The sequence below is a fragment of the Salvelinus alpinus genome, chromosome 19, assembly GCF_045679555.1.
Source record: "Salvelinus alpinus chromosome 19, SLU_Salpinus.1, whole genome shotgun sequence".
NCBI classification, from domain to species: domain Eukaryota; kingdom Metazoa; phylum Chordata; class Actinopteri; order Salmoniformes; family Salmonidae; genus Salvelinus; species Salvelinus alpinus.
Genome location: NC_092104.1, coordinates 21,182,377 through 21,199,247, shown reverse-complemented (window position 1 = coordinate 21,199,247; position 16,871 = coordinate 21,182,377). Strand labels below are relative to the sequence as shown.

The 16,871-nt window shown below is 43.0% G+C and overlaps 1 protein-coding gene across 2 annotated transcripts in view; it reads left to right on the top strand.

Moving 5' to 3' along the window:
- The window catches only part of LOC139545124 (protein patched homolog 1-like), a 176,514-nt gene extending 161,872 nt beyond the window's left edge, over positions 1 to 14,642 (top strand). The window contains exons 19-24 of one of the 2 annotated variants that reach the window (XM_071352539.1): positions 66 to 203; positions 552 to 694; positions 7,198 to 7,297; positions 7,590 to 7,892; positions 9,628 to 10,177; positions 10,454 to 14,642. In XM_071352539.1, coding sequence (XP_071208640.1) covers positions 66 to 203; positions 552 to 694; positions 7,198 to 7,297; positions 7,590 to 7,892; positions 9,628 to 10,176 — 1,233 coding nt within the window. In that variant the 3' untranslated portion in view covers position 10,177; positions 10,454 to 14,642. Of the gene's footprint in view, positions 1 to 65; positions 204 to 551; positions 695 to 6,629; positions 6,658 to 7,197; positions 7,300 to 7,589; positions 7,893 to 9,627; positions 10,178 to 10,453 lie in introns of those variants that run through there. The other variant, XM_071352540.1, reaches the window with a different exon arrangement.
- Positions 14,643 to 16,871: the final 2,229 nt, after the last annotated feature.

The following is a 16,871-nucleotide window of genomic DNA, read 5'->3' as shown; positions in this document are numbered from 1 at the left end:
TGGGTTAAAACTGAAGATGGTCTCTAATGGTCAATAACGGTTGTGTTGCGGTCTGTCTGTTTCAGGTCCTGGTCCTGTCTCTGATGACCGTGGAGCTGTTTGGTATGATGGGGCTGATAGGGATCAAGCTCAGTGCTGTTCCTGTGGTCATCCTCATCGCCTCTGTCGGCATAGGAGTAGAGTTCACTGTACATGTTGCTCTAGTGAGTACACACACACACACACACTATCTTTTACTATCCTTGTGGGGACCTAAAATCCTATTTTCTATAAACCCTAACCCAAAACACCCTAACCATAGCATAACCCTAACTGTAAACCTAACCCCTAAGCCTAAAATAGCTTAACATAACACACACACACACACACACACACACACACACACACACACACACACACACACACACACACACACACACACACACACACACACACACACACACACACACACACACACACACACACACACACAAAGTGTTTTGTATATTTACAAATTACATTATAGTTTTTCTGATGAGTTGTGTGTGTGTGTGTGCTTGTGTACGTTGCAGGCGTTCCTCACAGCGATAGGGGACCGTAACAGACGGGCAGTGCTGGCGTTAGAACACATGTTTGCTCCTGTGTTGGACGGAGCCTTCTCTACTCTACTAGGAGTCCTCATGCTAGCAGGCTCTGAGTTTGACTTCATCGTCAGGTGAGTGGGACCAGTTGTGGAACACACGCACACTCTCTCACACACACATACAGTGCACATGAACACATACACTCATGCACACAGACTACATGCACACTCAAATACACATGCACACACTCATGGAAAGAGACTCATACTCTCTCACACACTCAATCTCTCACACTCTCTACAAGTAAAGCACAAAACAATTTGACATAAACAATTGCATTTATTTTAAAAAATGCCAGCAAAAGCCTGATAGAAATGAATTTATATGAATGCTGTAAGTACAGACATTGTTTGCTCACTGGGAAATGATTATCAAACTAGTCAGTAACAACTGTGTGGATTTTGTGACAGCAACTATGTGAGCTTCATGTCCTGGGGTTTCCTGTGATCTTCTATGTAGAAGAACCCCTTACACTATTATAGACACTGTCCTGTGGGTTACTATGATCTTCTATGTAGAAGAACCCCTTACCTTCTAAAAACTATTGTGGAGCTTGTGAGCGTTATAAAGCAAAACATGTTACATGTGCGTGTTCGCTCAAACCATTCGCATTCTACAGACACTTTTGTAAAACAAGGGCTCCTTCAGGATCTGTCCTTCTCTCACAAACACCGCTCTAGTTCAGCCCCAATCACACAGACTAATGTTGGGTATTTATGGATGCAGAAGAAATGGACGAATCCAATGGTACAGAAGTCTGTAGCTCAAACACACAATGTTTAAAGGGGATTAGAAGTCCAAAAGGTACCGGTGTTACGGTGACCCTCTTAACCAAAGTCCCAGAATGGCACTTGATCCAGATAGCTAAACTCAGCTACTGCTCTGTTCAATCATTCACTATCATTACATTTGACATTTCTTACGTAGAAAATTGTCAGAGGCAGCCATGTATGCATTAATGAATCAATTATACAATCGTACATTTGACTTAGTTTTTACCAATCTAACAACATAATGGTAATCATTTATTTTAATGGTAAATCTCCATTGATAAACTGGGTGAATCAATATGTATTCTAGGCCTATTTACATGAATGCATTTTCAATACGAGTGTGCGCATACATTGAGTTATTGAGCTTGTTTTGGCTGATTTCAGAGGATAGAGATCACAGACAATCTGTTTCCCTTCAATTTTGAGACTTATTTTATTGTACTGCTCATCATCATTTGCAGAGAAGTGGCTTATTTGATAAAAGTGTGCGGGGAGGGGGGGGGGGTAGTGAATTGATGTTGGCTTCAGCTGTCAGCTAGCAAGGAACGTTAGCCTACAAAGCTGGGAGATACTGGTATCTTCTTGCATTATAAGGTGTTCTAACCTGTATGGACGTTATTTTGCAAGCAGTAATGAACAGTTTCAACATTTCTACCTGCCGGTGTCACATTATTCAAGTGTGTTTTCTTCTGTGGTGTTTCTGTGGTGTTTCTGTGGCTTTCTGTGGCGTCAGTCGAGCGTTAAGGCTGTGCCTGAGCCTGCATGTCACACAGGAATCTACCTGAAACACCACTCATCCGTGAAGGCCGCTTTTCCCCCCATCCCTTTCTACTCTCCCCCCTCTCTCTCCCCCTCTCTCTCCCCCTCGCTCTCCCCCTCTCTCCCCCCCGCTCTCTCCCTCTCGCTCTCGCTCTCTCGCTCTGTCTTTCTCTTGCTCTCTCTCTCTCTCTCTTTCTCTCTCAGACACACACACTTCAATGCTACTGTAGTTGAGGGGAAGGATGGGAGAAATGCAAATGAAAACTAACACGGGGGAGGTGTGAGACAAGGTTCCTATTATTAAGTGCTAAGCATATTGGCTCTAAATTAAACATGTTCATTGGTAGCACTACTGCTCCCAGTGTTTTTTTAAAGTTAGGAGCACTACATGAAATTTAGGAGCACCAGAAAAGAAGAGGATTTCAATTGATTGAGATACAGCCTACAGTATATTGGGCCTCTACATTTGAAGCACATGTGGTGCACTAGAAATTAATATGTAACACTGTAAAGGCATTTTTCCCATTGAGATGCATTAAATTGAAAATTGTACACTGTCTCTTTAAAAATGTCGGATTTGTGATAAGGACATGCAAGAGATCTCTCATTCATTGATCGCTATGACCATGAATCTCCTGAAGAACCTTTCCCTTTCATTCTGTGCCCCAAAGGGTTTGGTTATACTGGTAAAGTTACCAGGTTGTTAGCTAGCTAGCCAATGACGGTACATGACTGAACAAAGTGTAAACAAATGGTTAACGATGTAAAATGCAATCCCGGCGATCTGCTATAGCAGGGGTACTCAAGTACTATTTAAGAGATCCGGTCACACATTTCCTAAACGGCAAAGGTCCGGATGGATATCATCATTTATCGGCGTAGTAACAAACCCACACGTCGCAACCCATGCGACCCCAAACTGTTCGTACCCCTCTCAAACTTTTCATTCCCACAATTCTCCACATTTTGCATAGGGCTGTGATATTTTTTTGTCTGTTTTAAATCTAATTTCCTGCAATTCTACACATTTGTCCATGTCTTACATGTGTTTATATGATACCCGGGGTTGAAGCCCGGCTATTATTTGTATATATATTTTTTTTTGTAGTCGAGGCCTGCAGTCCACCAGTTGGGTATGGAGGCGCTATAGAATGATACAAATGTTAAGGTGGTTATATGGGTCAGATCTTTTTACCTGGTTGGGTTACAAGCAAGCCGTTTTCGTTGTAGTAATGGTGCAACCATGACGCTATCGAATCTGCACCCACTTTTTTCTCTAGGGCACTTGGAAACAATGGTACAGCGTAACCTTATCATTAAAACAATCATTATCTGGGAGATCTGTTCCCTAGTCTCACATTTTGTTGCATATGCGACCAAGTTGATCGCACTTTAGAGCCGTAGCTAAGCATATCTTGGAACAGTGTCTAGGTTATGTCTGCAGACTACTGTCTTAAGTAGCCATTAAGGAGGACGTTTTGTAAGGTGGGTGATCTATCTCTTTAAGCAAATAGGGCCATCTCCACCCATGTGGTCTGGAAACACACACACCGCCCTGCTCCCTGACCTTGTTATCATGGGGGTCAACGATGGCGTGCTTAGGAGTGAGAGTGCACACACACACTAACCCTTCTCTCCTCATCTCCTCTGGTCCACTTAGTCTCAGTCTCTGTCTCAGGCTATTTGAAGTCTGCGGTATTCTGTGCCTGAATACTGCAGAATAACAACACAGCCAACTCCTATTTTTCTTTTCATGCCGAAATAAATGTTTCCCTGACTTTCCTTGTCAACCCCTCAAATGTTTTCACTACAAACAGCTCCAGCGCGGTGTTTGTGTATGTGGGTGCTTATGTGTGTGTTTCAGTGTAGATGTGGCTTTAAACCAAGGCAGAAACTCTGTGAGTTCAGCTACTTTCCCCGTCTTCGTGTCGAGAGAGGCCAACAGCGAGGAGAGGGGGCAAAGGGAGAGAAGCGAGGAGAGGGGGCAAAGGGAGAGAAGAGAGGAGAGGGGGCAAAGGAAGAGAGGAGAGGGGGCAAAGGGAGAGAAGAGAGGAGATGGGGCAAAGGGAGAGAAGAGAGGAGAGGGGGCAAAAGAAGAGAGGAGTGAAGGAAAGGGAGAGAGGAGAAGGGGAAAGGGAGAGCGAGGAGAGGGGGAAAGGGAGAGGAGAATGGGAAAAGGGGGAGGACATGGGGAAAGGGAGAGAGGAGTTTGAGGGGAGGGGAAAGGGAGAGAGGAGTTTGAGGAGAGGGGAGGGGGAAAGGGAGAGAGGATAAGGGGGAGAGAGGATAGTGGGAAAGGGAGAGAGGAGAAGTGGGAAAGGAAGAGGAGAGAGGAAAGGGAGAGAGGATAGAATCGGGGGGAAAGGGAGAGAAGAGTGGAGAGACAGGAAAGGGCGAGAGGAGAGGATAGGGGGAAAGGGAGAGAAGAGAGGTAGGGGGAAAAGGGAGAGAAGCTGTAGCCTCAGCTCCCTCACTGCATCCTTACCCCCTGTCCTCAGCCTCAACCCCTGTCCCCAGTCTCAGCCCCTGTCCCATTCTATAGCCTGTCTAAAAAGGCCTGTTTATTGATGCTACTTCGCTGGGCAAACTGAACCAGCAGCTCTCTCTTTTCTTCTCTTCTCTATCTCTTTTTTCGCTCTCTCTCTCACTCTCTCTGTTTCTCTGTCTCTCTCACACACATATGCACACACACACACAAACAAACATAGACAGTAAGTATTCTCCAAGAGGATGGAGCAACTTGAGCCTGAGTACTGAGAGTACACACGCACACATACACACAGGAGAATGAAAAGAGGAGGAAAGCCTTCCTTAATGAAGGAACTGGAGAGGGGAGAAAGATGAGTAGGAGAAATAGAGAGAGAGAATGAGTTTTACCTGATACACTGGAGATTTAATTAGACAGGGTGTTTTACCTGATACACTGGAGATTTAAATAGACAGGGTGTTTTACCTGATACACTGGAGATTTATTTAGACAGGGTGTTTTACCTGATACCCTTGATATTTAATTAGACGGGGTGTTTTACCTGATACACTGGAGATTTATTTAGACAGGGTGTTTAACCTGATACCCTTGATATTTAATTAGACGGGGTGTTTTACCTGATACACTGGAGATTTATTTAGACAGGGTGTTTTACCTGATACCCTTGATATTTAATTAGACGGGGTGTTTTACCTGATACACTGGAGATTTATTTAGACAGGGTGTTTTACCTGATACCCTTGATATTTAATTAGACGGGGTGTTTTACCTGATACACTGGAGATTTATTTAGACAGGGTGTTTTACCTGATACCCTTGATATTTAATTAGACGGGGTGTTTTACCTGATACACTGGAGATGTAATTAGACAGGGTGTTTTACCTGATACCCTTGATATTTAATTAGACGGGGTGTTTTACCTGATACACTGGAGATTTATTTAGACAGGGTGTTTAACCTGATACCCTTGATATTTAATTAGACACAGTGTTTTACTTTTTACACTGGAGATTTAATTAGACAGCGTGTTTTACCTGATACCCTTGATATTTAATTAGACAGGGTGTTTTACCTGATACACTGGAGATTTATTTAGACAGGGTGTTTAACCTGATACCCTTGATATTTAATTAGACGGGGTGTTTTACCTGATACACTGGAGATTTATTTAGACAGGGTGTTTTACCTGATACCCTTGATATTTAATTAGACGGGGTCTTTCCTGATACACTGAATATTTAATTAGACAGGGGTCTTTCCTGATACACTGAATATTTAATTAGACAGGGGTCTTTCCTGATACACTGAATATTTAATTAGACGGGGTCTTTCCTGATACACTGAATATTTAATTAGACAGGGGGTCTTTCCTGATACACTGAATATTTAATTAGACAGGGGGTCTTTCCTGATACACTGAATATTTAATTAGACAGGGGTCTTTCCTGATACACTGGAGATTTAATTAGACAGGGGGTCTTTCCTGATACACTGGAGATTTAATTAGACAGGGGTCTTTCCTGATACACTGGAGATTTAATTAGACAGGATTGTAGAGCGCTGGGTTTTTCACAGGGGCTTAGCTGTAAAAAAGGTCAAGAGAGAAAGGTCAAGAGAGAAAGGGATAGAGAGAAAGGGATAGAGAGGGAGGTAGGCCAGGGTGTGGTGCTGTTCATTGTTCTCTTTCTATTCCTTCTATACTAAATTGTTTCAATTCTATACTTTTCTTCTGCCTATTGTTTTAGATCAGAAAAGGAGAGAGGCCCTTGTCCTTTTGTGCCCCCCTTCTCCCTATTTCCCACTTCTCCCCTTCCTCCCCCCTCCTTCCCCCTTCTCCACATTCCTGACTGCTTTGTTGTCTTCATGTTTGCTTATACACCGCACACCCCAATTTCTCCCTCCCTCCCCCTTTGTTTCCATGCCTTTGAATTAACCAACTCCAGTTAAATGTGCTTCCTTCTCTTTCTCTGTGCGGCTTTCTAAAGACAAACCCTCTTTGGCAGTACTTGACAGGTACATTTCTGTTTCCTACTTAACCAATGTACGTGTGTGCGTGTGTGTCATGGTCTTTTCAGGCATGTGTAATGGTTGATCTAGTTCATGTTTAGCACAGCCTCTCTCCTGTTGTTCTGTGGTTGCTCCAGGTATTCTCTTTGTACACACACACACACACACACATATATACCTATAAACACCCTTGCATACCCACACCAGCCCCCACGCATTCCACAAAACACACACACACACACACACCAACACAAACCACACACACACACACTCATGTTGGCTATCATGCTTACCCTGTGGTTTAGCAGATGTGTCTTTGCTCTAATGCCTGTGTCCGGTGTTCATTGTGGTTGTCACAGGTGTATCTATGTGATGCTACTAATGTTCCACTGGTTAAGTTGTTCAAAGCTTCTGACAAAATGACCAGAGAATGTTAGTGGTTGTGACTCTTTGCTACCTTATCTTCTGTGGTGTTGGTGTATGGTGGTTGATAAAATGTCGTGCCCATGTTGCCTGTCTTAACAGTAGACTGTTGGTTTGTTGCAGGTATTTCTTTGCTGTGCTGGCCATCCTGACCATTCTGGGGGTGCTGAATGGTTTGGTCCTTCTCCCTGTGTTGCTGTCTTACTTTGGCCCCTATCCAGAGGTCAGATGGTTTCTCCTGCAGAAATAATGGCTTGCACACACACACGGTTTTTACAAGTTTTTTTACACACCCACGTTTTTTACACAAATTTTTTACGCACACACATTTTTTACACACCCACACATTTTTTACAAACACGTATTTTGGTGAACCAACACTAACTTTTTATTGAATGTTCTAACACGAGCTCATCATGAAATTATTTACCAGCATAGTTTGTGTAAAAACTATACAGGAATACAAATAATTCCCTAATCTCCTTACACCGCCCTCCTTTTTCTGTCCCCCTCAGGTGACCCCTGTTGATGGGTGTAGCCAGTTACCCACCCCGTCCCCAGAGCCCCCTCCTCACGTGGTCCACTTCTCCGTCCACCCCTGCCACACCACCTCAGGGACGGGGACAGGTACAGGCTCTGATTCGTCAGACTCTGAGTACAGCTCCAACACCACGGCATCAGGCATCAGCCAGGAGCTGCAGCAGTACGACCTCCCCACCACTAGAGGCAGAGCTGGGAGAGCAGAGGAGGTGCGACGAGGAGCAGTGCCAAGAAGGACAGCTAGACAAGGAAACGCCACAGCCTACTCTTTGTCTTCTGTAAGTGCTTCAGATAATGCCCACACACATGTGACATACAGTTGAAGTCGGAAGTTTACATACACCTTAGCCAAATACATTTAAACTCAGTTTTTTGCAATTTCTGACATTTAATCCAAGTAAAAATTCCCTGTCTTAGGTCAGTTAGGATCACCACTTTATTTTAAGAATGTGAAATGTCAGAATAATAGTAGAGAGAATGTTTTATTTACATTTTTATTTCTTTCATCACATTCCCAGTGGGTCAGAAGTTTACATACACTCAATTAGTATTTGGTAGCATTTCCTTTAAAATGTTTAACTTCGGTCAAACGTTTAGGGTAGCCTTTCACAAGCTTCCCACAATAAGTTGGGTGAATTTTGGCCCATTCCTCCTGACAGAGCTGGTGTAACTGGGTCAGGTTTCTGGCCTCCTTGCTCGCACAAACTTTTTCACTTCTGCCCACAAATTGTCTATAGGATTGAGGTCAGGGCTTTGTGATGGCCACTCCAATACCTTGACCTTGTTGTCCTGAAGTAATTTTGCCAGAACTTTGGAAGTATGCTTGGGGTCATTGTCCATTTGGAAGACCCATTTGCGACCAAACTGTAACTTCCTGATTGATGTCTTGAGATGTTGCTTCAATATATCCATATAATTTCCCTTCCTCATGATGCCATCTATTTTGTGAAGTGCACCAGTCCCTCCTGCAGCAAAGCACCCCCACAACATGATGCTGCCACCCCCGTGCTTCACGGTTGGGATGGTGTTCTTCAGCTTGCAAGCCTCACCTTTTTCCCCCAAACATAACGATGGTCATTATGGCCAAACAGTTCTATTTTTGTTTCATCAGACCAGAGTACATTTCTCCAAAAAGTACGATCTTTCCCCTTCTGAAGTTGCAAACCGTAGTCGGGCTTTTTTATGGCGGTTTTGGAGCAGTAGCTTCTTCCTTGCTGAGCAGCCTTTCAGGTTATGTTGATATAGGACTCGTTTTACTGTGGATATAGATACTTTTGTACCTGTTTCCTCCAGCATCTTCACAAGGTTATTTGCTGTTCTGTGATTGATTTGCACTTTCGCACCAAAATACGTTAATCTCTAAGAGACAGAACGCATCTCCTTCCTGAGCGGTATGATTGCTGCGTGGTCCCATGGTGTTTATACTTGTGTACTATTGTTTGTACAGATGAATGTGGTACCTTCGGGCGCTTGGAAATTGCTCCCAAGGATGAACCAGACTTGTGGAGGTCTACATTTTTTTTTTCTGAGGTCTTGGCTGATTTCTTTTGATTTTCTCATGATGTCAAGCAAAAAGGCACTGAGTTTGAAGGTAGGCCTTGAAATACGTCCACAGGTGCACCTCCAATTGACTCAAATTATGTCAAATATTCTATCAGAAGTTTCTAAAGCCATGACATAATTTTCTGGACTTTTCCAAGCTGTTTAAAGGCACAGTCAACTTAGTGTATGTAAACTTCTGACCCACTGGAATTGTGATACAGTGAAATAATCTGTCTGTAAACAATTGTTGGAAAAATTACTTGAGTCATGCACAAAGTAGATGTCCTAACCCACTTGACAAAACTATAGTTTGTTAACAAGAAATTTGTGGAGTGGTTGAAAAACGAGTTTTAATGACTCCAACCTAAGTGTATGTGAACTTCCGACTTCAGCTGTATGTTCACGCTCTCTGTCTGAACATGTTGAGCATGTGTACAAGTTGTTCTGATTTTCTGATCTCTCTCCTGTCAGTCGGTCCTGCCGGAGTCGGATGCCCACCCCGGTGCATCCCGTCGCTTCAGCAAGAGGGATCTACATTCGCTGCCCCCAGCCCGCCCGCGCATGGACGCTTTTGAAACTGCTACTGAGGCTGGAGGCCATTACGGCTCCGAGGGCCATTTTGTCTCGGGAGGCCACCGAGAACATTCTGCGGGGCACAGAACTCGTCCATCCCACAACCCCCGGCCCAATCACCACCAACCTCACCACTCTAACCCCGCCCCTACTTACTGCCAGCCCATCACCACGGTAACGGCCTCTGCATCGGTTACCATCGCCGTCCACTCTGCCTCTCCCCCCACTCAGAGCCCCACCTCCTCTTACCCAGGACACACTGCAGCGGACAGTTACCACACAGCAAGGGGCGCAGAGCCTGAGCCTGCCTTCCAGCACCCCCATGTGCCACTGGAGGTCCATACGGGTTGCAGAGGAACCAAGATGGACACCAATGTGGAGGCCATGGAGCTCCAGGATGTGGAGTGTGAGGCAGCTGAGAGCGACTCTGATAAGAGGGCAAGCTGAGGTGAGCCTCAATGGAGTTTGTAGCTTCTCATGACAGTGAAGTAATTCACATGTTGGTATTACATCCACAAAGTACTTGCAATGAATGTTCCTTTTCCTTCTTTGGTTTTGTTACTTGCAGAAATGTCCCCATTCAAACCCTTTTTACTGCAAACTGAACATAATATATTGAGCGTTATGCCTTTAGAGTGAGATGTGTGTGTGTGTGTGTGTGTGTGTGTGCGTGCTGTCATGACAGGTTTCTAACTCTGTGTTGTCTTTCTCTCTGTTGTTCCAGTGGAGGAGAGCAGAAGCACAACGGCCAAAGATGGACTCCCTCTCTCACTCAGCGGCCCAATGCAGCGCAGCTCAGCGACACACATAACCCAGTGGTGGCTAGTGCCATGGTGCTCATTCTTACTGTAACCCCGTGGATGTTTGTCTTAGATATCTCTATCCATCATTAAAATATGTATACTTATGTAAATATGAACAAAGAAGTAGCTATAATGTAGGAGCTGGACAGCTCCTTTTTTTAACAGACTGGGGACATCATTTTCTATGGCGTGTGTGTTTTTGGTTTTACTTTCCTTGTCGGGGCCAGAAGTCATCACAAGCACAGTAAAACATGTACAATTGGAGACATTTAGCCAGTCCCCACACGGAGAAAGGCTATTTTAAGCTTAGGGGTTAGGGTTACGATTAGGGTGATGGTTAGAATTAGGTTTAGGAGTTAGGGTTAAATTAGGGGTTTGGGGTAAAGATTAGGGTTAGATTAAGGCTTAAGGTTAGGGTTAGGGTTAGGGGTTAGTGAAAATAGGACTTTGAATGGGACCAATTATTTTGTCCCCACAAGGATAGTAAAACAAACGTGTGTGTGAGAAATCTCTGATTACTGTTGTTCAATCGTCTGTGGATCTGTGCCATGAGGAAGCTTCATCTAGAGAATACAGTTCAGCATACATTGTTGCTGCTTCAAATATTTTGTAATAATGTATAATAACTTGTATAATAATTCTATGCAAATGTTTATTTTATGTTAGAAAGAGGTGAGTGTGTGTGTAAATGTGATTGTGGGTATATGTGGGTGCGTAGGTGGGTGGGTAACTCATCAGATACATCTCTAAAAAGAAATAGACTAACAATCACGTCAAGTGAAACTACTCAATAGCTACACAGGGCATGTATGTGTGTGTTTATATATGTGTGTGTGTGCAGGTGTGTATGTTTGTGTATAAAGGTACTTTTTTTTTAAACAATTAATTTGCATATCACAAACCTGTGGTAGTTATGAAACAATTACTGTTAAACTCTGACTCACGCTATGCGTGCTATTTAATACGAGCCGATATGTAGAAGATATAAAAGGTGTTTGTTGTGACTTGGCTGTCCCTTGAACTCAATTACCCATCTCCTATTTCCTCTGTGATGTCATATCTCTCAGCGGCCATCTTATAGTAGCATGAGTCATCTTATAGTAGCATGAGTCATCTTATAGTAGCATGAGTCATCTTATAGTAGCATGAGTCATCTTATAGTAGCATGAGTGGGCGTAAAAGTATCACTCCCATAGTTAAAATGGAACAAACAGACAATCATAATATCAGTCAAAAATATACAATTCCCAGTTTATGCTACAAAACCAGCATTATAAGAAGTTTTAAAAATATGTTCTATTTGACTCAACATTCCATGACGTACAGTAAGGCATTGTTGGCAGAATAGATGGATGCAGTTCAATACATGATTAATATAATTCACCAATACATTTCTTGGTAGTCCAAAATATATTGCTATCAGGTTGTAAATCACAGCTGGTCTGGTATGTTGTTTGCTGCCTCCAGGATGCACTGTTTCAGTTTCAATGACTCAATATTTTGGACAAAAATGAACAAATGTAACTAAGGTTGGGAATGTCAATACAACCGAACTAGCAACGTCAATGATCACAGGTCAGTCATAATAGGCTAGCGTATCTATGTAGCAACCTAAAAACATGGAGCCTGACGTTAGCTAGCAAGCTAGCTGCTAGGAGGGTGACATGTCATGCCATTGGAGGAGTGGGTGAGTGACTGACATTTTTCCCTCATATACACAGCTAGAGATGCAGGTGTCATTTGGTTAGCTAGTGAGAACTTGAACGACTGTTATCCAGTTAGCATATCTCTTGCATTCATAAATTCTCAGATAACATGTAAACAGCCTAACCAGCTCTGCTAGGGCGAGTAAAATGGTCAGAGTGAGGTGTTCTCTCATTTGTGTCTGGAAGTAGCTAGATAGCAAGCTAGCCAACTTTAGCCAGTTAGCTTGGGTGCTTGGTTGGGACAAGCATGCATTGGCAGGCAAGCTGAAGAAGGATGAGTAGGCTACAATTCCCCATTGTTTATCAGTGCAATTTTGATGGCCAACTAGCTGAAAAAGTTTGAGAAGATTTATCTAATGTTCCCTCGTTAGATTTTTAGCTTATCTCGTTCTGGCTAGCATTAGCTGTTGATCTTGTTGTTGTTGATGTGCATAACGGAAGGAGAGCCTACCATTTCATGGTTGTTTGATCAATAGGACTGTGAAGTTCCCAAATTTAAATGGACTCCCGTGGCATTTACATATTTGCAGAAATTCATTCAGGTGGCTTTTGGCAAATGCATTCTAATCTAATGTTGCGCTGTTGCTTCTGCCTGTAAACACACAGTCCAGTTCAAAGTGAATGATGACAGGCCCATGTGGCAAATGGCTTGTTTGTATAAATGCCTACTGTAGCTCTGATAGGCTATGGCACACCGGTCTGCGTAGACGCCGGTCCTGGACGAGACAGAAGTTTTTATTAGGTTTAATTTACTGCAGTGTCTATTAATTGTCCAAACGCACGGCCGCTTTCCCACTTTATATTTCTATAGAATTTTCACAAATACCTTAGTATACGTAATTCCCAAATATTCTAAGAATTTATTCAAATGTGCTCGCTTGTCAGAAAACGTTTAAAAACGTGTGATATTCTTCCTGGGGGTGTAGATTAACAGATTTTGATATGATTTCATGTTGCCAAAATGCTGTCAATTCCACTTTAATGAATATTGCAATTGGTGGACAAAATCCATGGTAGCTAGTCAAGGCCATTATGGAGGATATTGTTGTGAAATTTACATGTTTGTTTCCTTTTTTATTCATGAATGCAACTTCTGTTATTCTCACTGTAAATATACATTGTTGTCCTATCTCTAGTGATAAGCTACAGCTACGGTATTTCCCAACTCAACATGGCACTTGACTGAATTACACATTTCATTCACAAGAAACTCTTTCTTCCGCTTTACCCAATAAGATACACTGCCCAGAGAGCTGAAGGGTTTAGCACTATCTGGTCTAACAATGTGTATGTGTGTGTGTGTGTGTGTGTGTCCGTCCTATCTCTCTTCCCTCCTCAGAGACAGCAAAGACAACTGGCCCCAATTTATCCCCAGCCACCCAACCTCACCTCGTCAAAATCCACAACATAACACCATGACACTAATTGGAAGTTCCCTCTCAACTGCTAAATGTCGCAGGCCAAAGCCTCAAGGGTCAGGGTTCACTAAGCCCCCCCCCCCCCCCCCCCCCATCATGCCCGGTGTGTGTCGGTCATGTCTTTCCAGACCCCCCCCCCACATACACACAGTCTCCCTGTCTAACACGTGTAGCTATGTGTGTCTTTTTACGTGTCAGCTGCTTGAGTGGAAATCTTTCTTCTTTCTCCTGATGTCACATTGGCAATAATGGAGAGAAATCATGGCTGGCAACTATTTTCTTACATGTTGTAATGTTTTGTTTGTGTTTGGTTTTTCAACGTTGAATTTGCGATATTTATATTTTTGTATTATAAGATGTTTTTGTTTTGTTTGGTCATAAATGTCAGTGGATAACAAATGCAGGGATTTTTATGTCTATTGAAAAACACTATTACAGTTGTTGTTTTGACATGAATGGTGTTCAATCTGTATAAAGTGCTTACTAATGTTAAGTAGGGAAACAAGAGTATATAACATTTACACTACAAGACTCACCATAGCTCTTAGAGGATTTTAAAAGGAAAAGAAATGATCTATGGTTTTCTACAGACTGCCATTTGGTCTTGGTTGGCGAGGATATATATTGTTTCAGTTACAAAGAGAAATGTATGCCATATAATTTATTTATATGAAAATGTATTTTTGTAGTGTACATAGTTGTTGTCAAGTTATTTGACAGAAGTATATATTTTTAAGAGTTTATATGTAATAATACCATAACAGAGAAAAATCCTACGGTGCACACTTTCATTGCTAACTGGCTCTCTGACGACATTGACTGACTCGTCCCACTCAGTATTATCTATCATAGGGGAGAGAAAACTCAGCAAGCTGTTTCTATGGGTTTGTGAAAGGCTAGCCATGAAAGTAGAAATTGTACTAGCTCTCTAAATATTAATGTTGAAACACTGATAGAATTCTAACAAATAAAAATATTATAACTTATTTGTCTCTTTTTTTAATAAATGGATCTTAAAGGAATTGTTTGTTGTTGACTTTGGGTCAATGATTTCAGAAATGGTTTGATATCCTGAAACACAGAACATCTTCCCTGCCCTCTTCAGAGACAGCAAGGACAACTGGCCTCAATACTGACCTCAGCTCGTTAAAATCCACAACATAAGGCCATGACAGTGCTATGTGAGGTATATACATAACACACAATATGATACTGTACTTACCACACATTACAACACCTTTTCATAATAGTAACATGCACAGAACATGTTTTTGTTAAAGTCCCACTCGTTTTGAGCAAAATATAGTTTTTTACCTCTATGAATATTGTTTACCATGTACTGTATGGTTTCACACTTTACATTATGTTGAACTGATATAATTTAAATGGGTAGATACAATATGTTTACTTAATGTAAAGTGTTGCCAGAACCCTTGATTATGGAGCATTTCCCCCTGTACATCACTAGGTCAAAACCTTTTAGGTGAACACTATCCGGTACCACCGCCCACTCCTTGTCTCCTCCTCTCCCGCCTCGCCATTGAAACTCGCTGACATCTGGTCCTGAATCCAGCAGCTCCCTCTAACAGCACCTCCCTCATTCCCTCTAACAGCACCTCCCTCGTTCCCTCTAACAGCACCTCCCTCGTTCCCTCTAACAGCACCTCCCTCGTTCCCTCCACCCCCACTCTGCTCCTCTGTTCGGTAGGATTTTGATGGACAGCTTTATAGTCTGCAATGAAATTGGTTGTAGTTACATTTCAGCTGGTCTGTTCAGAGTAATGAAAAAGGGCATGTGGCCTTGAGCTAACAGTGATGAAGATCCAGTCAGACTACCTCCTCTCCCTGTTTACTGACTGGCTAATTGACTGACGGACTAGCTGACTGACTGACTGACTGACTGACAATGACTGACTGACTGAATGAATGAATGAATGAATGATTGATTGACTGGCTGACTGACTGAATGATTGACTGGCTGACTGACTGAATGACTGACTGACTGACTGACTGAATGACTGACTGAATGAATGACTGGCTGAATGACTGACTGAATTACTAAAGTCCAGGCTCTTAATGAACAAGTGTTTCCTGTACCTGTCCTTTCAGCCCTGAGCCCTGGATGATGGGGGGAACAGGGGAGGGAGAAGAGAAAGGGAGGAGGGCTATTTAAGATGTTACAACTCCCAGAGTAATGGACTATTCAACTGTGGTTCCCTGCCCAGGGTTTGTGACAATAGACAACGAAGTTCTCAGTCTCTCTCTCTCTCTCTCTCTCTCTCTCTCTCTCTCTCTCTCTCTCTCTCTCTCTCTCTATCATTCTCTTTCTCTCCCTCTTTCTCTCTATCAATCCCTCTCTCTCTTTCTCTCCCTCTTTCTCTCTATCAATCCCTCTCTCTCTTTCTCTCCCTCTTTCTCTCTATCAATCGCTCCCTCTCTTTCTCTCCCTCTTTCTAGCGATCTCTCCCTATTTCTCTCTATCGATCTCTCTCTATTTCTATCAATCTCCCTCTTTCTCTCTATCGATCTCTCTTTCTTTCACTCTCTCTCAAGCCTCCGAGAACAATTTAATATCTTAAACATTTGTCATGAAGAAAGCTTCACAGTGGAGTTACTGAATCCACTCCCTTTCTTCCCTCCCTCTCTCCCTCCCTGAAAGGAATGTCCATCATCACCTGCCGGTAGAGCTGAACCCTTTAAGTGTATACACTCCTCAACATTAGTAATTGCTCCGTTGACATGACTGGAATGGACACTCGCGCGCAGACTGTACACACACACACACACACACACACACACACACACACACACACACACACACACACACACACACACACACACACACACACACACACACACACACACACACACACACACACACACACACACACACACACACACACACACACACACACACACACACACACACACACACACACACACACACACACACACACACACACACACACGCCAGGGCCAGATTTACAATTGTTTTATGCAAGCGGAGAAAGGGATAAATCTGTTGGAGACATCAGATGGCGTGCTGATACGATATGACTCCACATCCAGACCAATGGGGCTTTACCTTCGAGACCTCACTGATACCTTGAAAACCTTTCAACTTCTCAAAGTGTGTGTGTTTGTGTGTTGTACACTTCTACGTGCCAGCGTGCTACTAGCCAGGGTGACGTCAAAGACAAAAGGTGTTTCCTAAA